Raw genomic sequence first — 22,241 nt, forward strand, 5'->3', positions numbered from 1 at the left:
GAAGCAGTTCCGGGCGGATGACCTCTGAGGTCAGCGTTGTGCATGCGCCGGTGCGTCTCGTGAAAACCAACGTTTGTTTACAGGAGCAAAGTTTCCTTACTTTAGCAAAGGAAAACCAGTCTCCTCTTAGCTTATATCGAAATCCTCCGACATTCTTCTTTACAAATCCTCGTTTTGTACTTCTAATTAGTGACCGTTGTTTTGTTTTGATCTCTCCCCCTGCACTTCCGTGTGTGTCACTTCTGAGCGGCGCATGCGCAAAGCTGACCTCATACGTCAATCCCCCGGAACTGCTTCCGTTTACAACAGTGAGTGCAAGCTAGACTCAAGTGATTATTACGTTTTGAATATTTACAAAATTATAATTTTTACAAAAACGCATCGATTCGCTACAGTAGGCCTTTGTTCACCCCCCAGAGCCGTGTGAGACACTTTTTTATGGATGGGCGATTTTTATTTAACTTGTTTTGGACTGAAGCAATGCAACACCCGCTGAGTGGCATTAAACAGCTTGAAAGATCAAAGACAATTTTTTATGTACCTCCGACTGGATTCGTCTGAAAGAAGAAAGTCATATACACCTAGGATGCCTCGGGGGTGAGTAAAACGCAGCCTAATTTTCATTTTTGGGTGAACTAACCCTTTAAGTCGAACACACCTAATGCCGTCTGCTGGACTAAGCGTGTTCATTCTTGCCTGTACATAAATTTTTATTTTCACCACCTCCAAACTCACAAGGAGTTCATAAAAGGCACTTTACCTCATCGTTGCTCCACGTTTGCCCTCTGCTCATTTTGTTTTGGTTACACCGCGTCGTCAAATCATGTCGCATAGCGTCGCGTCTTGTCATTACTTCCTGTTTTTGGTTAGTTTAGAAGTATTTGGTCCGTGTTGCGTTCATATATCATTCGAACCGCACCAGAGTTCGTTTGGAAGCGGACCGAGACCCATCTTTTTAGCGGTCTCGGTCCACTTGTTTGGTGCGCACCAGGGTTCGGATGGCAGCGTTCACACATGCTCAAATGAACCACACTAACAGAGCAATCACACCAGGGTCGAACCAAACATGCCAAGTGTGAACGCACCCTATATATGTCTCATTCTCTTCTGACTTACTTTTCTCTTTTACAGTAGATAAAATGACAAAGCCTCCAAAAATAATTCAAACAAATTTTACCCTACATTCAAAAGTTTGGGGTCATTAAAATTAGGTCAGTTTTATTTTTTGAAACAACTGACTACTTTTAGTCAGCAAAAATGCAATAACATGATCAAAAGTGACAGTAAAGTCATAAATACTGCAAACGATTTCTATTTCAAATAAATGCTGTTCTTTTGAAATTTCTATTCACCAAATAATCCTGAAAATGATCCCAAATCAGCATATTAGAATGATTTCTGAAGGATCATGTGACACTGAAGACTGGAGTAATGATGCTGAAAATTCAGCTTTGCATCACAGGAATAAATTATATTTTAAAATATATTAAAATGGAAAACAATTATATTAAATTGCAATAATATTTTATAATATACATGTTTTTGTCTGTGTTCTGTATATTAAATAAATGCAGTCTTTCTTGTTATCTGTTGTTCACAGAGCTCCACGATTTAAAGGCTTTCAGCAGCAGGACAGTCAGGAGCTTCTGCGGTACCTTCTGGACGGCATGAGGGCAGAAGAAGTGAAAGTATGAACCTCTAACACAGACCTGAAGAAATGTGTATCATCTTAGCAGTGGACTCATGTCTGCTTGTTTCCTGTCATTTCATTTGACTATAAAGCATGTTTGAGACATTTTAGTGTAACTGAGTCCTTCTGCTGTTTATTTATTCCCTGTATTTTCCAGAGAGTTAATTCTGGAATTCTGGAGGCTTTGAAAAACTCTGGCAAAAGCTTAGAGGCAGAGCAGATGAAGAAGGTTATTAAAGGTACAAGTCATTATCAGATTACCAGAATGGCAAATGATATATTTTCATGTAATGTTAAAGCATGATTAAACACAAAACATGAGTAAAATTATATCTATAGCTTTAAATTTTCTCTTGCATCGTTTTCACCAGAGTACGAGAAAAACGGTGCACCCAAGAACTTTGTGGACCGAGGGTTTGGTGGAGAGATGAGCAGCAGAGTGATGTGTAAAGAGTGCAGAACTGTGTCTCTGGTGACAGAGATGTTTCTGGATCTTTCTCTTCCTGTAGCTGATGAGGTGAGCTTCATATAGCTGCTTTATCCCTCATGTGAATATTCTGGGAAAGTGAACAGATTTGAGTGTTTCCTCCAGGCCTACAGGAAGAAGAATCAGAAGAAGGCCACCCAGTATCGCAGCAGCGTCAGTGATGATGGAGACCGAGAAAACACAGCATCTCTGGCCAATGGGAATGAAGACATGCCTACAGGAACAGGAAGCAAGTACCAGCAGAAGAAAGCAAAGAAACAGGCCAAGAAACAAGCCAAGGTAAAGACACACACACAGGTTCAAATCAATAAAGTGGGAATAATAATGTCTTTGTAATTACGTCTGTTATAATTAGTGAAACTCTTATATATTGAACAGGCTGTTTAATATGGCCATTTAGTGTTAACGACATTGAATGATTAACAGACATTTTAGTTCAAACTGTTTATAATTTTTTTTGTTGTATATATTGTTTAAAATAAATGTTCATTTAATTTCTCTAGTATATCACCATTATATGAGCCAGAATTAAATTGCAAAAATGTTGCAGTTTATTATTTAGACGATTAACAGACATTTTAGCTCCAAATCTGAATTTTTTTGAGAATTTTGAGTAAATATTATGTAAAATAATGTTCTTTAATTCTCATTCAAATCTATTATGTATATATTGCCTTTATATTGCCATTTATTAATAATTGCTTTGGCCGATTAATGCACATTTTAGCCTCAACTGTTCTTTATTTTCAATTTTGAGGAAAATATGTAAAATAAATGCTCACTTCATTAAATTCTATTATGTATATATCACCATTACATAAGCTAGAATTAAATTGCAAAATATTGCTATTTATTATTAATTGCCGTTTCAAACTCTGACACCCTGCCTGAATTTTCAGAATTAAGTTTTTTTTTTTTTTTTTGTCCCAAATTGTTTTCCACATATCATGTTCCAGTAACATAATTTTCAAAATATAAAGTAGAATTCCAGTGATGTGAGATACAGCTATATGCTTATTATTGACTTTTGTGTCCATAGGGTCAGAGACGTCAGCAGAAACTGGGCAGTAAAGTCATTCTAGACTCTCTGACCAATCAGAGCACAGCTAGCAGCACCGATCCAGCAGACGCCTCCAATCAGAGTGTATCAGTAAATGGCAGCGTTGATGCAGAATCAGGCGAAAACATCCAGGAGCATTTGAGCCTTGAGAAACCTACTGCATGCTCACAAAATGAGGATGAAGATGACGAGGAATCCGAGCAAGAGCATGCTACTTCTGTCAACAACCGCTTCACTGCCTTATCTGAAGATCAGACCACTGAAGATGTGTCTGTGGAGGGAGAAGAAATAGAAGATGTGAATGCAATTGAGAAAGAGGACTGTGCTCACCAGCTTTGTGATGAAGAGGATCAGTTAGTAGAAGAACTGAATGCTGTATCACTAAAAACAGCTTCAGAAGATGAGATGGAGAATGGAGATGAGGCCTCAGGTGATGCTAAAGAATACACAGTGGTGAATCAGGACCCGGAGCTGGCCTTTCAATCACTGGCCAGCAGGGCGGCGCCAGAGAAGCAGGAGTGTTCGGTGGAGTCCTGCCTGTATCAGTTCACTGAGGTGGAACATCTCACAGAGAACAACAGACTGATGTGTGTCACCTGCACAAAACGCCAGTCTGGACATAAAGCCGCAGACGGTACTGTGCTCAGTTTTAGCTCCCTCTTGTCTCTGTTTTAAACTCAGTTGACAGCCCAGTCTAGGGTTCAGAAACGTTTTGTCAGCCGAACCACTTAGAACATATTTACCCCCTGAAATTTTAAGTTACTTAGTATTTCTATAATTTAACAATACTGGTATTGTTAATTATATTGGTTAATGGTTGTATGACATTCAAGTCAACATAAAATATCAGTTTTCCCCCCCTTTTATTCTACAGTGGGGCTGCATGACTTATTGTGATTATTTTGTCATATATTATGATTTCTACATATATCCACTGCTGAGACAAAAAGAACATAAACTCTGTTACTAATGGAAACAGTAACTTTTACGTTTTTTTTTTTTGGTTCGATCTCTAGATAGAAGAGACAACTAACACTACAAGTTACAATAGAAATATTTATTCTTCCTTTTCAAATGTTCAAACCCTTGAGCTTTTGATGGCAATGTTTTTGCGAATTTAAATATTTTGCAGTATAAATGTTTGAGCTATTTTCTAACATCTCATTTTGCGATCATTAAATATATTAAATGTTTAGATTTAATATGTATAATTTATAACTTTATTCATCCCTGACCACTTTCAGATTTTAAATGATCATAATAAGCTTCCAAAAATCGTTGCACACCGTTTATCTGTATTTGCTGCTGTCCAATTTTTTTTTGGGATCTCCTGAAATGAGCTATTTTTTTTTAGTCATTAAACACAAAACTTCATAAACCTCTATTGTGAAAGCAGTGCTTCTAAACAGATTTTGTTGTTGTCGTCAGGTTGTAAGAAAGCTGTTTACAGAGATGCCCTGAAGCAGATGCTGATCTCTGATCCTCCGGCAGTTCTCACGCTCCACCTGAAGAGATTCCAGCAGGTAAAACAGCTTGTTCCTCCTCTGCCAGATATCTTCACGCCAATACACTCAAAGAAATCTGCATTTAAGCCCTTCATTGTGTCATTCACCTGTAGGTTGGATACAGTGTTTGTAAGGTGAACAGACATGTGCAGTTTCCTCGGATCCTGGATCTCGCACCATTCTGCTCTTTAAACTGCAAGGTGAGTAAATGATCGTTGGGTTTTCACGACATTTTTCCATCCTTACATCACTCCTTGGGTTCTGGGTTCAGTAAACTCACTCAAAACTGTGTTTTCAGGAAGTGAAGGAGGGCGAGACGCGAGTGCTGTATAGTCTTTACGGTATAGTGGAACACAGCGGCACCATGCGGTCTGGACATTATACAGCTTACGTCAAATCACGACCTTCAACACACAATTGTGTAGAAAACGGGCTCGATGCTGGTTGTGAGTATCTGCACTGCTGAATCTGAGGTTTCGCTTAACTTAGTGGATTTATATGAACATGCATTAATATCGGAGGACATAAAATCAGTTAAATTCGATGCAAGCTTATTGCATCAAATCGCATTTAGTTGGAAACAAAGTGACATTTTGATTATTATCATCTATTTCCAATCATCTCGTAGCAGGTCACGCCGAGGCCAGTAAAGGATCATGGTTTCACATTAGCGACAGCAGTGTTCATCTGGTTCCAGAGGCCAAAGTGCAGAGTTCCCAAGCCTACCTCCTGTTCTACGAGAAGATCTCATAACTCGGGAACGATCTTCAAAACAAAGGGCTGCTGGTGCTTCATTCCGACTTGGTTGCTGCTGCTGCTGCTGGGAAATCCTGTTAAAACACTCTGCAAATGAAAACTTGAATCAAAGTCGTTTTGTATGGGCATCGTCTTTTATTTTTTCTCTCTGTTATCAGCTGCTGTTCAGGGGAAAGTTTTTATTCATTCAAACAAGATGCAGAACTTACTTGGGATTTATTTTTTAACTGAAGTTAATCATTTTCAGTGGTGACTCAAAAGCGATGAAATATTTTTTCGTACCTCTAGATCATGATGGAACGGTTTGATTGGGCTGTGTTGCGGTTATTTGTCTCATACAGCGTTTCTCAAAGAGTCTCTGAGTATCCTGCAATCTTCCTGGACTCTGCTGCCAAGACTGATAGTCATTTTGCATGAATCTCATAAGGAAAAGTCATATTCCACCCCAAAATTAATGGTATATATATATATATATATATATATATATATATTTTATTCTCATTGTTATAAAGGAGTCTTATTTTTATTTATGTTTAGTAAATTATCATGGACACATTTTTTAATGTTATCGGTGTTAAGAATGTGTTTAAAATCTAATAAATAATGGTCTTAAGAATAGGATTAATTTTTATATGTAAAATAATCAAACTACATTTTCCTTTTATTTTGGGGTGAAATATGACCGACATTACAGAGATTCATTCTTTTTATTTCTAAAATATAACACAACTGTAATATATATTGGTACAATTTTATATTGCAATAAATACCTTGCTGTCCTCAATATAATGGCAAATGTTTGTTTTCTAACATTTTAAGGCGGCTTGAAATACACAAATAAAACTGACAATTTTCACTTCTCAAAACGAGCGTCTCTTGTCAAAACAATACTTTGTGTTGTGCATTGAGTTCAAGGAAACAGAATATTATTGGGCGGCAGCATTTACTGCGCAATAATAGTAATGTATTATAACACACTTCCTCACGGGGCGCTTGATGGTTCAACAATCTCAATCCACCATTCAGCCGCGCTCAAATATTAAGGCGGTTTACGTTTCTTGGGAAGAAACTTGTGTACTAGAAATTTTAATCTTTCAAACTGATAAATTAAAGATATGATTTCTCATGTACATAAATATCAGACGCATCAATCGCTGTAAAACGATTGACTAAAATCCCGTGTCCTCTCATCACAAACGACTGTGATTAGTTCCGCCTGGACTGCGCTGAGAAAAGTAACAAACCCCACGTGACCTGGCCGTTCTCTCAGCAGTAGTTTGAACAAAAATTTACAGCAGAGTAATGATTTTGAGAAACTTTGAAAGGTATTAAAATCAAAAACACCCAGTGAAGAGTTAAAATTAAACGTTTAATTTGTATATTTACATACCTGACCAATCAGATAGAACCTCCGGGCCATTACGCCTCGCTTCCGTAATTATTTATTTCAAAGCATTTTTTCCACTCTAGTTTCGTTTTCTTTCGCTATGGCGGGAGTTTAGAACGGCGCACGAGAGGGAACGGTCTCCACGGTAACCATCTAAGCCGGAAGCGCTGGGCTCAGTCGAGCAACAACAACAGATAAAAACAAATGAAATCTCTGCATTCAGTTCATACAAACAAACAGCTTATTTAACGTTTCAGCGTGTGACGGAAATGCAAATGTTCTGTTAAAGATATTCGCCGACGTCAAGTAACTTTACCGGTGAGTGTTTGTGCGTTTGCACTGATTTAAATTTTCACGTTAATACGATTATAATCTTTAAAGAGTTTTTATCTATCTATCTATCTATCTATCTATCATCTCAGTAATGTCCAGGTCAGTGATTTGTCCCCTGAGTTTAGGGGCCACGGCCCCTGAGTCTCTCTCCATCTTACAGCGGCGTCTTCAGACAGCGGAGCAGCAGACAGAGGAGTTAGTGAGGAGTCTGGGCTCTTTGGGAGCATCAGCGGATCAGCTGCTCGTGATCTCTTCGGACGGGAGCTCCTCTAAGCGTCCCATCAGTCCTGTGAGGATCCACCGGGCCCTGAGTGCCGTAGGAGAGGGCTTGCTGTGGAGACAGTGTGAAACGCTGGTCGCACGAGTGTGCAGATTAGAAAGTGTTTTGCACGCTCTGAAACTCACCACCTTCTGTCTGGAGACGGACAGAGAGCTCAATCCATCCCACACGGGTCAGTTTTCGAGTGGTGCATGTGTGTGTGAATCTAAAAGTGAATTATGCATTACAACAGCATGAAAAATGGATATTTGAGATACATTACATTTAAGTGATACATTGCATTTAAGTGAAAGTGACGTGATATGTGGCCAAGTATGGTGACCCATACTCAGAATTAGTGCTCTGCATTTAACCCATCCAAAGTGCACACACACAGCAGTGAACACACACACACCGTGAACACACACCCGGAGCAGTGGGCAGCCATTTTTTTGCTGCGGCACCCGGGGAGCAGTTGGGGGTTCGGTGCCTTGCTCAAGGGCACCTCAGTCGTGGTATTGAAGGAGGAAGAGAGGATGAACATTCACTCCCCCCACCTACAATCCCTGCCGGTACGAGACTCGATCCCGCAACCTTTGGGTTACGAGTCCGACTCTCTAACCATTAGGCCACGACTTCCCTAAATCGTGGGATTTAGGCCATTAGGCCAGAGACATGACTTTACAGTCTTGAGATTCACTCATTTATTTAGAAAATGTAAAACCAAACTGATTTATTTTCTGAACTGTATATTGATTTTATATTGCAATAAATACCTGTAATAATAATTGTGCCCAAAAGTGAGCAAAACCTAACAAAATCTTCTAAAACTTACATTTTATACTGTAAAAACAGTATAAAATAGTCATTTTTTTACGTTATAAAAATGCAGAAAGTTTTCTGCTAAGGTTTCTATAAGATTATTGTATTTATAATTAGCTGTATATGAAAACAATAAAAGTCTATGCAGTGTCCCATTTACATAACTAAGTAAAGGTGTGTGTGTAAGAGATTTTCACATTAATTTTGTCAGCGTGCATCTGTGGGAGCAGTTTCCAGTTTGTAATTTCCCTCTGTGTGTAGCGCGTCTGCAGGAGCGATTAGCCGCGCTGCAGGAGCAGCATGAGGAGGAGCAGCGCTCTTCACGGCGGGAGGTGCTGCAGTTACAGGATGAGCTGCAGCAGGCCTGTGAGCAGAGACAAGAGGCGCAGCGGGAGGTGCTCAGACTCATGGAGGCGCTGGAGAACATCACCCCCGCTAAAGTAATAGAGCTCATGGACTCATATTAATTAAGAGATTACATGCAATATTTGTGCTTTTAATATTTATTGGATATTTATAAGGATTGTTAAATGAACTGCAAAAAAATCCAAAGATAATAATAATTTTTAAAAAATCACCATTTGTTTTTCAGGTGAAATGGTAACTAGTATTTATTTATAAATAAATAAATAAAAACATTAAACATGCCTTTTTAGCAGTGTTTTTTAGTATCATGTATATGCTATTATAGTTTTATTAATGAATTTAATATATAAATTATTATTTTATATTTTTATATTTGCAATTTTTATTTTAGATGAATTTTTAGTAATTCTGTTATGTGCATTTTTTATATATATTTTAATATTATTATTTATTTTTTTTCGTTTTTTTTTTTTTTCAGTTTGTAATTTTAGAACTACAGGGTGGTGTTAAAAAGTTTCTTTTTCACCTAATATTTAAATTTTTTATTCCAGAGTTCTTTATTTCAATTAACAGAAATGTTTTTTTTTTTCAATAATTTTTAGTTTTAGTTAACAATAACAGCACTGTTTTTAAAGAGTGTATATTCATATTTTTCCAATTTAAACTGATAAATCATTATAATGTGATAAGTATAATAGTTATTCCAATCTCATTTGATAGTTCTTGACCTTCTGCATCTGTTCGCAGATGAAGGAGCAGATGGCACAGGAGACCGCAGCACACTTGGAGGCGGAGCAATCCCACAATGCAGTGCTGTTGAGAGTGGAGGAGATGGAGAGAGTGGTAGAGAGGGAGAGAAGACAGGTAAACTGACTAGAAAAGGTTCATATTATGTCCTCATTTGCCATGATCTCACTTCATGTCTGATTGATAAATATAATTGAGTAACTTGTCCAGCAATTTCTATGCTACAGTAATGAATGATCTTGAATCACGTGTCTTGTTGAGAAGAGGCTGTTTCTAAATGATCAGACTTGCGATTTTCTCCTGATGGACGATAAAATGGGCCAATACAAAACACCATTCAAGACATTCATAAAATGCCTAATTTAAGCTTTCTGTCCACTTTGCTGGTGTCTTGTCAGGTGGAGGTTCTTCAAGCAGACTGCCACGCCTTGCGTACTGACGGACGGGCAAACAGGGAGGAGCTAAAAAAGAGGGCGGAGCGAATTCTGGGCCTGGAAAGAGAGTGTCAGCAGCTCCGAGATCAATCCGGTCAGAAACACTGAATTCTGGGACATTCCAAACTATGTTTATGCTACAGTATGTCTGTTGGTTGTGAAACTAAAGTGTTTTGTTTCATCGCAGGAGCGAAAGAGACTCTGATATCACAGCTGACCAAAGAGATCAAGGTACGAGAACATGTGAGAGAAACACTGACAGCGGGAATGAAACGTCTCATGATGCTTGTGTGTGTTTAGAGCGTGAAGACGGCTCTGCAGAAACAACAGCAGGAGAACAGCAGACTCATCAGAGATGGACGAGACCTCAGAGCAGCTGCAGATCAAGTCCAGGTACACACACACACACACAAACACAATCTGTTCAGCATTATATATTTATTTTTGCTCAACAAAGCCAACATACTGTCATTGTACAGATTTGAATTAGAGCAATGGTTCTCAATTTTGTTTGGTGACATCCCCATTTGAAAGTGGAAAAACGTTCGCCTAACCCCCATAATCTGATTGTCTTGAAAATATTATATTATATATTATAATACTAAAGGGAAAAAAGAGTGAGCTGCAATATAAGGAGTTAAATTGTTCTTATTGAAGAATTTATGTGAAAAAACATCAACTCCAGACAGTTTCTCAGAGCTTTTAAAGTTTTTCTGACAAAAAAACAGCACAATTTTGTTGAAAAAATAAGGAGTTAAATTGTTCTTATTGAAGAATTTATGTGAAAAAACATCAACTGCAGACAGTTTCTCAGAGCTTTTAAAGTTTTTCTGACAAAAAACCAGCACAATTTTGTTGAAAAAAAACAATGAAAACCGCATATGTTATTTCTGTCTTCACTGTTTTGTTTGAATAATGAAGTTACACTCTTCATTTAAAAATAAAACTGAATGAACTTTTTTTGTCAGAAAAGTTGCAAATATTTACATAAAGCTTTTAAATGATTAAAAATGGGCTCTTACAATATTCCCAAATAAATGAATAAATAAAAACTGATACTGCAATATTAAAAGAATAAAAATCCTTTCATTTACTGCAAACCCATGTGACTTTATCATCTGTGAAAGTCAAGGAGGGATGAATGGAAGGTAATTGTAAATGTCAAGCTCCAAAAGCATATAAAAGTACCATCTAGTAGTGCATATCATTTCTTTGCTGTGCTCTATAAACTTCTGAAGTCGTTCAAATAATTTGTGTGAAAAACAGACTGCAATTTAGGCCGTTATTCATCTGGCCCATATGTATCCATCCATCTTTGTTAAGCCAACAACATGATAAAGTTTCCTTTTCTGGGACCGGTTGGATAAACATAGACACTGTGTCTTAAGAACTAGTTTGACCAATTAGCAGTTAGCCAAGGGATAATTAGTCTCACTTTTCTGATTAAAATTGGGACAATCTACATTTTTGCAACTGACTTTAAACAGTTATGACCAGTCTGTAAGAAAACAACTTAGATGGCTAACTTTTTAAGACTAGTCTAAACAGTTTATGCAACCGGCCCCTGATGTGAAAATGTTTGTGCATGTTATGAATAAAGCTTAATATAAAAAGTTGACCTCTTTCTTTCTCTCAGGTGTTGAATGAAGAGTTAGAGGGTCAGTGTTCAGAGCTGAGCTCTGCTCTTCATTCATTAACACTGGAAAACACTCGACTGCAGACAGAATATCACAACAAAATTAAGGTATTTCTATTTAGTTTCAGTTTTAATGTCATTTGATGGCATGAAAAACAATTGTACATTAGAACTGACAAGGTGTCATAAGAAACAAAATAACAATAATAGTAATAGCTAAACAGTAAAATAGGATTAGTTTAATTTATGCTCTCAAATGAAATAGCAGAGCAAAGTAAAATAAGATAATAAAACAAATGTAGCAAATTAACACTAATTAAACAAATGATTAAGAAGGATAGAACTGGAAAATATGCCAGTAAGAGTAAAACTGAACAAAAGTTCTGCTGATAGTTTCTCACAGACACTGCTGTACTTGTGCTGTTTGTTCAGGCGGAGCGAGATCGTGTGTCTAAACACCTTCAGGAGCAGGATCTGCTTTTAGACACAGCCAGGAGGAGCATCCAGGCTGAACTACAGGGTACCATATCAGAGAAACTCACCCTGCAGAAAGAGCTGTGAGATACACACTATAAATCATTCACAGCAGGAAAAATCTTATGTTGCTGATGCCAAATGCTGTATCCAAGAAAACGCTACCGTATTTTGGCTCAAATTCATCTCACTTGTAGATTGTTAGATTAGGCTGATGGCAAAATGTTGCATGATGCTTTACTTTTTACTTTTACTTTTAGTCATTTAGCAGACGCTTTTATTCAAAGCGACTTACAAATAAGAAAAAGTAATTAAAACTAAAAGCTAAAACTCTATAAATACTATATATATACACACATTTAAGAAAATAAAAGAAATTAAATAAAAATGACAAATGCATACAACAACATTTCAAAACTAAAACATTTAAATGAAAACAAAAAAAATGATGCTTGAAAACCATTAACAAAACTACACAAGATAAAAGAAAATATGATTGTAAATCACAGTTCTGACATAATGTACTGTAAATGACATCAGAATCTTAATTTTGTTTGTAATTGTCAGCTCTTTTAATTTCTCTCAAAGGGAGGCACTGAAGGCAGATCATGGCAAACTGCAGCAGAGTTCCACCGTTTCCCAGGAGACAGCTGTCAATCATCAGCAGATGCTGGAACGCACCATCCAGAGGCTTCAGGGGGAGCTCAGCTGTGCCGTGAAAGATGGAGAGACCCTGAGAGAAGAGAGAGATCAGATAAAGAGTAAGGTCAGTTGAAAGTTCTTTTATAAGTTAAAAGAAAAGGACACAAGCAATGTTGTTTAAATGTATATGAATGATACAGATAGTTCTGGCACTGAACCACATTTGAAACATTTATTATTATTATTATTATTATTATTATTGGTAGTGGTAGTAGCAGTAGCAATATGTATTATTATATTATATTATATTATATATAATGTATTAAAAGGTATCATAATTATATATGATAAATTATACATAATATACATATACACATTTGATAATGTATTACTTATTAAAATGATTAATTTGATGCATCAAATACATTTTTATTAATAATAATTATAATAATAACAATGACAATAACAAAATTATAATAATAATAATACTACAATGTTTTATTCAATTATACATAATTATATAATTAATATACATAAACGCATTAGACAATGTATCATAATTATGTATACACATACATATACACATTTTATAATGTATTACTTATTAAAATGATGAATTTGATAATAAAAATAAATAAATGTTTATGAATAATAATTATGATGGCAATGACAATAACAAAATGATTTAATAATAATAATACTACTACAATGTTTTATTAAAGTATACATAATTATATAATTAATATACACATTATACAAAGTATCATATTAACATGATTAATTTGATGGTAATAACAATATAGTATTTAAATTATTATTAAAAATAATGATGATGATAATAATGATAAACTAATAATTATATAATAATAAATACATATTGTATTGATTATACATGTATTATAATTATTAATATTAAAAATTCATAATGTTAATATATTATTATTTTTATTGTTATTGTTTTTATTAATACTATTAAAAAGCTGCCGTTTTATCAAAGCAATACAGCAACAAGTGCTTGTGCATTACCACCGTAATTCTTTTCACATCATATTAACAACAGCTCTTTACGTTTGTAAAAGCACTGTACCACACAGCCACTTGTGGCCCATTGCTGTAATGAACTTTTTATTTCCAAATCTCAGATGAACTCTGCAGTCATTTTGCTGGAGAAGGAGAAGAACATTCTGGAAACACAGCTGTCAGAGATCAAGGTACTGCTGACCAAATATGAGGTCACTTCCTGTCCTTCTCTAGTGCATCCAGGAGATCAGTTCAGTTCCTGGTTGAGTTTTTACACTGAACTTTGACATTTTTCTCATGTATTTGCTGGCTATAAAATGGAGCTCATTTGACCTGCTATACTGACTCCACTACAGCAATTACCATAAACATCTTCTTCTTCCCCCTGTGATTGACAGGTGGAGTTGACCATGGTGAACTCAGCACTGCGGAAACAGAAGAAGGACAACAAGGAGCTGATGGAGAGACTGGCAGCCTTGGAGCATCAACAGGTTTGAGATCAAAAGATCACGAGATCAAGAGTCAGATGCTCGTCAAAAGAAGAGTGTGCTAGTAAGTCTCTCTTTCTCTCAGGTAACTCATCGTCAGATTGAACAGATGCTTTGGGACTCGACAGACAGCAAGAACAAACTGGCCTATGAGAAGGGCAAGCTACAGGTCTGTTTCACACAGACACACATATGTTGCATGTATATGGATTTATTGTACACATTTTGCACAGTGTGACATACAATGATGCTTGAATAGTCATATGATGAACACACACACCAGGCTTCAAATGAACAGACCGTGTATGTGTGTGTGTGTGTTTACACAGGCACGGGTGCAGCAGATGGCCACTGACCTGAAGACATTGAAAGCAGAATGTACTCAACACTGTCAGAGCAACACTGCGCTGCAGAACACTTACACACAGGTAAACACACACACACACTCCTCTGTCTAACAACCACTTTCACAAGCTCTCTGCCTCTCAGGTGTGTGAAACTGAACAGCATGAAGGCAGAAAAGCAACTGAAACTGGTAACATTTTAACACTGTTTATTGATTAAAGGGTTCATATCATGAGGAATCAGATTTACCAACATCTTTTGAGGTCAAATAGTTTGCTGTACTTCCTCTCCAGTCCAAAAAGACAGTCAATTATAAATAAACTAAATAATAAATATACTAAGCAACAAAACTTCTTCATTTAAAAACCACAAGATTTCTGTAGTGCTGAGCCAGTATTACAGTTCTGGCTGATACCTGACGAGCCAAAAATTATTTTCTTGATATGACTGATTTTAAAATTAAAACTAAAAAGTAAATGAAATTAACACTAAAAACTAAAACCAGTCGTTTTAAATGCTACAAGTGCATGTTAAACATCACAGCATTATAATGTACAATATGAAAATGGATATTCATTCTGAGATTAGATTTAACAGTGTTATTAAATGATTTGTATTTTCTATAATATCGGTCATTAACTGAAATGGTGCCATTATAACTTGCATCCCTAGATTCTAGACATTAGAAAGCAAAACATTAACATATTAATAGCATTTAACAATGTCCATTCTGTGTTTATAATTTTATCCTGCCGAGCCAGAGCAATATAATACTAGCAGAACAGAGGATTCGTGCATCTCATTTCAGTGCCCATTGTTTTATATGGTTGTTATGGAATGATGGAGCATTTAAAAACTGTGTGAGAGCAGCAAAGTGTTTTTGGGCGTAGGGTGCAAAATGGTGATTTAAAACAAAATAATGGTTGTTTTTCAGAACCAAAAACTTTATAAAAGAACTTTAAGGGGAAATATTAAATAATGCATGATATGACCCCTTCAACTAGTGAACTACTGAATATTTAACACTCTTTCTTTCTTATTCTCAGATGCAGAGAGTAAATCAGACACTAAAAGAGCAACTCTGTGTACATCAGCAACAGCACAGAGACACGGTGAGTTTTTCATAAGAAAGACAATTAAAACCTATTAGTTGAATTAACAAAAGATCAATTTTTATGTTTTGTGCGTAACAGAATGAAGTAGCACAAACTCTGGAGAACGTCCTGTCGTCTCACGCTCGTCTGCAGCAGAACACACAGACACTGCATGCAGAGCTGAGAGAAAGAGCACAGGAACTACACACACTCGGGAGAGAGAGGTATGTGTGAGAGAGACTACAAGAGGACAAACGTCTGATTAAAGGAACAGAGTCAATGCAACTTAACGGGGGACTCGTTTCTTGTTGCACTGGCCCATATGGCAGGACTTGTGGCATGGATGTAGCATTACCCAAAAGTTTCAGTGTAACTCATTGTAGAAGTGCTGTATTCACAGTGAGCATGTTTAAAGGAATAGTTCAGCCAAAAATGTAAATTTTCTGAAAATTTACTCACCTTCAGGCAATCCAAGACAGAGATGAGTTTGTTAATACTTAATAAAGTTAACACTTAATAAAGAGCTTTAATATTTGCTAATTTCTCTCTGGAATATTTGCTAATTTCTAGCCCTATAGACTTCCATTATAAGTGCATTACTGTAAACATGATTTTTGTGTGTTTTCACTCAGTGATTGTTTGTAGTAATCAGCATTATGTTGTGTGTTTGTCAGACTGCAGGCTATGGAAGAGATTCAGAGGCTTGAAGCTGAAGTAGAGAATCACAACGCAAGGAACAATGAGAAGGTAAATGCACACAAACGCACCGATGACCAAATAAATGTCAAATAAATAAGAGATGTGATGGAGTTGTTTAACTGTTTACATACATTTTTTGTAAGGTTGAACCTTTGCAGAAAGCACTTGACGAAGCTCAGCTGGGCAACAGGAAACTTGCCCAGAGTTTAGAGCAGGCCTTACGGGAAAACCACAATGCTCAGGAGAAACAAAACGCCCTCAGCGAGAGGTAAGGGAAGTTGTGAGATTATGGTATATTATGAACATTACGGTTTACCAGTCACTGATATATGGTGCATGCCTAAACTTTTGCATGGATTATCTGTTCGTGTTGGATTGTTCATGTATTTTCTGTATGCACGTGTCCAAGGTCTATTATGTATTTAACTATAAGCTATGTTCAAATAAAGGACCCTGTTGTTTTCTTGAGCTCACGTTATACATAATTACATCAGCAGGGAGGTGGAGCTTAAAGAGGCGAGAGCAGAGATCCGTCGATTGACAGAACATGTAGATTCCCTCAAGAACTTGCTCAAAAGAGAAAAAGATTCTGGGAGGAAGTCGGCACAGAGGGTAATATTAAATAATCTTAATATTTTTGTAAATTAGTTGTGTCTTGGTAGATTTTAATGTTCAGCATTTTGATCTACTCTAGTTTTTTAAGTGCTTTATAAATATATATGACTTTGATTCAGTTCTATTTTGATTCACTACTCCTGTTTTCTATATAGCTGAAGAAGGCATTAAATGATGCATCGGCAAAGTCAGGTGACCTCTCACAAGCCAATCAGGAGCTTCGAGAGAAGGTGTCTGAGCTGGAGAAGTTGGTGTCCAATCAGAAGTCTCAACTGAGTCAGTATCTGGACAACAGAACAGCTCTGAAACACTCTCTGAGAATCAAGGTGTGTCACGTTACCCACAGTTTACATCTGTACTGGATACAGGCAGAGCTTTTTGCATCATCTTTGCCTTCCCGACAGGATTTAGAAGCAGAAATTGGAAGTCTTGAAGAAGCAAAGGATGAATATAAGAGGAGGAGTTATGAACAGGTATGCATTCAAACCTGTTTATATACAGACAAGTGAAAATCGCCTCTCTGAAGGTTATGCTAAACCAGATATTTTTAAAATCCCAGTTGATGTTTTTTTGAACGACTACTCTGTCTTAACCCAAAAAAGATATATGTATCATATTTTATACATGAATTTTTAAGGCCTCTACATCTTTTACATAATACTGTCCCAAAAACCTTTTCTACAGCATGTCTTCTGCCCCCTTGCGGATTATCCATGCAGATCAATAAGTTGAATAACTTTATTTATATTTTACTCGCCTTAATATTTCATTAATATTAATATATAATTTCATTGTTTATAAAAAATGTGTTGAAGTGCTGTATTTGAGGCATATTTGAATCGTAATTTTTATAATGCATTTCATTTTGTTGAGCACAATAAAATTCATTTTTAGAATATTCATTCATAGAATTTTGCTTAGATGTATTTAAAGTGATTTCCAATCTAATACTGTTATTCAGAATTATTATTTTACATATTCCTCGCAGAAAAATACGTTTAAGTATTGTGAATAATAATAGGAGCACTGTTCATCAAACTTGATTTGAAGTTTGACCATAATTGTCTTGAAATGTATTGTTGAAGGCAGAAAATGTATTATACAAGCGCTGCTTTACTAGCTTGAACAGTCTCAAAAGTTTCATTTCTAAATTCACCCTTTGAAGCACTTCTGCTAACAATATTAGAGCTAACATCCTAAGAAAATTTGGATAATCTCTTTATAACCAACTTGCTGGACTACAGTGAACGTCCCGACCGATCCATCCCTATTAAACATGTTATCTCACAGTGTGTTATGTGTGTGTTTCAGTCTCAGTCTTTGCTCCAGCTGCGTTCTGAGATGGTTTCTCTCCAGTCTGAGCTGCAGTGTCTGTATTCCACTCAGCAGGCGGAGCTACAGGCCGAAAGAGATCTCAATCGCACTCTACAGGAGAAATGTCGGGTCAGTGCTCTCTTGTTCACCTTAAATCTGTGACACTGTCCCAGATGGTGCCCTCAGCTCTTGTGGTCCATGTGAAATTACAGGAACCATTAGTACCATCCTCCTTTTCTGCCCATCTTTTCTTCTTTCATCTCTTTCTCAGTTTCTGTTTGCTTTGTGATTCTCTCTCCTCATTTTCCTTCCTCTGTGCAGTATCAGCAAGCCACAGTTCCCTTCATCTTCCTGTCTGTTTGCCCTTCAGGCCATCAATACTGCAAGACCAACAAAGTGCTGGAGAATTGCCATTATGTAAAGGAATAATCAGAGGTTTTGTGCTGAATGCTGCTATTATGTGTGTGCAGCACCTGGAAGAGAGTTTGAAACGGCTCCAGGATGAGAGGGATGAGGCAGAAGTGAGACTCAGGGAAGTTTATCTGGAGTCACAGCAGGTAAACAAACCCCATCATCATCCGTTTATACACTAGCAATAATAATAGAGACATATAATGAGAGAATTTGTATTGTTGAGTAAACTATCCCTTTAAACTGAATCCGAATGCTGTTGTGTTTCCAATATGATCATCTTCCTGTGTTCTAAAATCCTGAAATTGATGCTCAAAAGCATGTCAGACTTTAGGATGCCGCCTCCTTCTCTTTATTGTTGAGTAAACTGAATCCGAATGCTGTTGTGTTTCCAATATGATCATCTCCTGTGTTCTAAAATCCTGAAATTGATGCTCAAAAGCATGTCAGACTTTAGGATGCCGCCTCCTTCTCTGACCACAGCCAGTGTTGAAATCATGCAAGCTCTCCAGAGGAGGGAAATTTCTTTTGCCTCTCAATTTTGCCTTTGATTTGATTCCTTCGTTTGCATCCCGCTTCTCTGTTCCTCAGATCACAGAGAACATGGATGAGGACCACAGAGGGCTCTGCCCTAAATCTGAGAGCTATAATGGCCAGGCTGAGCCACAGAAACTCACAGAGAGCTTTTGCAAGATGGGAAAAGACGGCACATGGTCCACTTCAGCTCAGGTAGCAAATGAGACACTGCAAAATTCATGAAATTATTTTATACCGTTTGTTGAAAATTCATTAAAAAGGCTCCTAAAAATTCAGTGATCAATTGTACAGAAGCATTTTTAGAAGAATTTGAACTGGTTTGGCAAATGGATTAAGAAAATACATTTTCAAATGATTAAAAAAAAAAAAAAAAAGGAATTTAATTTTGATACATTTTACAATTAGTAGCAAGGATGCATTAAATTTATAAAAATGTATGTAACCAAAGATTTCTGTTTTTAAATAAATGCAGTTCTATTGAAATTTCTATTAATCAATAAATAAAAAAGGTTTCCACAAAAATATGAAGCAGCAAAACTGTTTTCAACATTGCTAATAATAAGAAATCAGCATATTAGAATGATTTCTGAAGGATCATGTGACACTGAAGACTGGAGTAATGATGCTGAAAATTCAGCTTTGATCACAGGAATAAATTACATTTTAAAATATATTTAAATAGCAAACAGTTATTTTAAGTTGCAATAGTATTTCACAATGTTACTGTTTTTACCGTATAATTATCAAATTAATTTCTGTCAAAATTATTTTCTATTGATTTTTTTTTCTTTCACAATTTTTTTTTTTTTCAAAAAAATTCTGCCAAACTCAGACTTTTGAATGGTAGTGTATATTAAAAATATAGATAAAAAAATACAGATATAGGTATATGTTTGTCCAAAGTGAAACATTCAAATTCATTCAACTTGCGCTCAATGACATCTCTGGTCCTTCTGTATGTTTTTATTTGTGACCTGAAGGCTGTTCTCTGTTTATAGACTCGTGTTTGCTTTTTTGACCCTGAACTGGAGCCCTGGGCCTCAGCTCTTCAGCGTTGGGAGATCAAGAAAGAGCTGGGACGCATCGCTGGCAGTTACACACCCACAGGACATGTACGTGCGCTGACCACCTGATAACAGCCTCCACGGAGAAGTGCATCAAAAACCCTTAGATCATGCATGTAATCTGCTTGAAATAATTGTTTACAGTAGGTGTGTTGTATGCAAGTACATATCAAACATATTTACCATAAACATGTATTTGATTGCTTGAAACTAAAAAATGCACTATCAAAAATATGTTATGTGTGTGTGTGTGTTGAAAGACACAGATGGTCAGCTTATAAAATGAAGTGGAAACAGAGCTGCACTTTATGACCACATGCGGCTAATTACTCACAACTTACTCATGTTAAACATGTTCTTTGCCTGCAGCCCACAACAAAGTTATTCAATTGCAATAAAACAAGGTCAAACTCCTATACCTGCTAAATGAAACCCCAGAAAGTACAAATATAACTGCAAGGGAGGTGAGGTCTTGCTGTAAGAAAGGGACAACCTCTATTTTGTGTGTATATTCAGGTATTGTATTTATATAATTGTTTTTTTATATGTATATATATATATATACACACACACACACACACACATACCAAAGAATTTGATCCATCCAGTAATTTAGGATTATTAATAAAGATTTTGAAGTAATTTTATTCATAATATTATTTTTAAAATATATTTCCAAGGGAATTCATTGCTCAAAAGATGTTACTTCTCTTGAGCGTTTAGTAGTGTCTACAAACTGAACAGTTCTCGTCTCCTCGACCACACGGCTTTCTCCCAAACCCCGCCCATCACTGATGTGTCAGACCAATCAGAACACGTAAAAAGCCAGCCCTTGTACTCTGATTGGCTAAAACCCTGTGGGCCGCTCCTCTGAGTATGTTACGGAAACAGGTGCTATTTCTCAAGACACACATTTCAGTGTCACGTAATGCGGGCATTTTGTTTGTTATAAAAAAAAAAACAATTTGCAAAAGTTTTTGTGTAACAGAACACTCAGCTCTGTTTATCGTCTCCTCGTCTCCCCCTGTCGGTGGTAAGGACTCACTGTCACTACAGATGTTTTTTTTTCTTTTTTCACCTCCTCCTTGTCTCGTGCCCCCGCAGGGAGAGGGAGAGAGAGAGAGCTCGCGCGGCTCCGGTACTGCCACGTAATCTCGGTCGAGCCCCCGCTCACTGACTCAAAACCTCCGGGAACCGTGACAACGACTGCGGAAAATTAAAAACACACTGTACGAAACCCCTCCGGGCGGTGCACAGACTGCAGCGGTAAGCGAAAAGTGCGTGGAAGTGTCCCCGCATTGCACGAGACGCTGTCCACGTTTAGCGCATTCTCACAAGCAACAGGGCGATCCGCGTGTGTGAAGTGGAGCCCGGATAGTTGTCAAGTCGTTTCGCATGCAACAGGTCGTTGATTTGTTGTCGGTATGAACTCGTTTAATCGTAAACACCGACGCGCAACTTCGATGCAGAAGAGAAAGTGTGCGGCTCGTGCTGTCATGCGGTAGAGTTCTAGTATGTTCTGTACTGTATTAGCCTGATCTGAGAGCTTGACTGAGACTCCGCTTTTCTCAAACGCTGTTTTAGTGTGTCTCGAGCAGAGATACTGAGATCTGTAACTTTTGTTTTCACGTGCAGAGAAGTTCAACACACCCACCTGTAGAACTGATTCATAATGTGACATGAATCGGCATGAATTCACACAGCATGACATATCATGTTCTTGTTATGCTGTGTTGTGCTTGGTGGGTTTGGAATGTTTGTGTAGTTGTGTTATAGAGTGAGTTAAGGTAATCTAGGACATTATTATACATATTAATAAGTTGTGCACCAACAAATTAGATTTTATCAAATCAGTTTAGATCAAATGTGGTAATGTTTCATGATTCACCAATATAAATCAATAATTATTTAAATAAATAAAATAAAATAAAAAAATCGGCCTGGTCGATAATAGGACATAATTTTGTGGTATTGGGAATTAATAAAACAGTTTAGTCATAGAAGTTTCTGAATTAAATACATTTGAATTGGTTCTTTTCATTGAATCAGTCAAACA

The 22,241-nt window shown here is 36.8% G+C and overlaps 2 protein-coding genes across 6 annotated transcripts in view; both read left to right on the plus strand.

Annotated features, from left to right (window-relative positions):
- LOC107705467 (ubiquitin carboxyl-terminal hydrolase 16-like) overlaps window positions 1-5,670 on the plus strand; it is a 9,226-nt gene extending 3,556 nt beyond the window's left edge. Inside the window, exons 9-17 of one of the 2 annotated variants that reach the window (XM_016508777.1) lie at window positions 1,601-1,688; window positions 1,848-1,929; window positions 2,062-2,207; window positions 2,283-2,456; window positions 3,217-3,871; window positions 4,666-4,760; window positions 4,856-4,942; window positions 5,041-5,188; window positions 5,371-5,670. In XM_016508777.1, coding sequence (XP_016364263.1) covers window positions 1,601-1,688; window positions 1,848-1,929; window positions 2,062-2,207; window positions 2,283-2,456; window positions 3,217-3,871; window positions 4,666-4,760; window positions 4,856-4,942; window positions 5,041-5,188; window positions 5,371-5,495 — 1,600 coding nt within the window. In that variant the 3' untranslated portion in view covers window positions 5,496-5,670. The remainder of the gene's footprint in view (window positions 1-1,600; window positions 1,689-1,847; window positions 1,930-2,061; window positions 2,208-2,282; window positions 2,457-3,216; window positions 3,872-4,665; window positions 4,761-4,855; window positions 4,943-5,040; window positions 5,189-5,370) is intronic. The other variant, XM_016508778.1, reaches the window with a different exon arrangement.
- Window positions 5,671-5,757: 87 nt separating this feature from the next.
- On the plus strand, window positions 5,758-20,733 carry LOC107705466 (coiled-coil domain-containing protein 150-like). 4 transcript variants are annotated; one of them, XM_016508774.1, is made up of 25 exons: window positions 5,758-5,955; window positions 7,308-7,670; window positions 8,561-8,739; window positions 9,413-9,529; window positions 9,811-9,940; window positions 10,034-10,077; window positions 10,147-10,239; window positions 11,483-11,590; window positions 11,915-12,039; window positions 12,545-12,722; window positions 13,741-13,809; window positions 14,017-14,109; window positions 14,192-14,275; window positions 14,436-14,534; window positions 15,498-15,563; window positions 15,645-15,769; window positions 16,220-16,292; window positions 16,388-16,512; window positions 16,739-16,856; window positions 17,015-17,185; window positions 17,264-17,332; window positions 18,171-18,302; window positions 18,644-18,730; window positions 19,176-19,313; window positions 20,120-20,733. In XM_016508774.1, the coding sequence occupies exons 2-25, from the start codon at window positions 7,310-7,312 to the stop codon at window positions 20,252-20,254; spliced, it is 2,919 nt and encodes a 972-aa protein (XP_016364260.1). In that variant the 5' UTR covers window positions 5,758-5,955; window positions 7,308-7,309; the 3' UTR covers window positions 20,255-20,733. The 4 variants fall into 4 exon arrangements, with proteins under 4 accessions (XP_016364260.1, XP_016364262.1, XP_016364259.1 ...); XM_016508776.1 differs by having other exon boundaries at window positions 7,379-7,670; XM_016508773.1 differs by lacking the exon at window positions 5,758-5,955 and adding an exon at window positions 6,922-7,203.
- Window positions 20,734-22,241: the final 1,508 nt, after the last annotated feature.

This window comes from Sinocyclocheilus rhinocerous, unplaced genomic scaffold (genome assembly GCF_001515625.1).
Source record: "Sinocyclocheilus rhinocerous isolate Xijiao unplaced genomic scaffold, SAMN03320098_v1.1 scaffold3340, whole genome shotgun sequence".
In the NCBI taxonomy this organism is placed as follows: Eukaryota; Metazoa; Chordata; class Actinopteri; order Cypriniformes; family Cyprinidae; genus Sinocyclocheilus; species Sinocyclocheilus rhinocerous.

Bases quoted from the DNA above. Each gene is read 5' to 3' on its own strand.
- LOC107705466 (XM_016508774.1), top strand. From the start codon at position 7,310: ATGTCCAGGTCAGTGATTTGTCCCCTGAGTTTAGGGGCCACGGCCCCT. The intron at 9,941-10,033 runs GTCAGAAACACT...GTTTCATCGCAG, and splicing joins GCAGCTCCGAGATCAATCCG to GAGCGAAAGAGACTCTGATA. The intron at 14,535-15,497 runs GTAAACACACAC...TCTTATTCTCAG, and splicing joins TGCAGAACACTTACACACAG to ATGCAGAGAGTAAATCAGAC.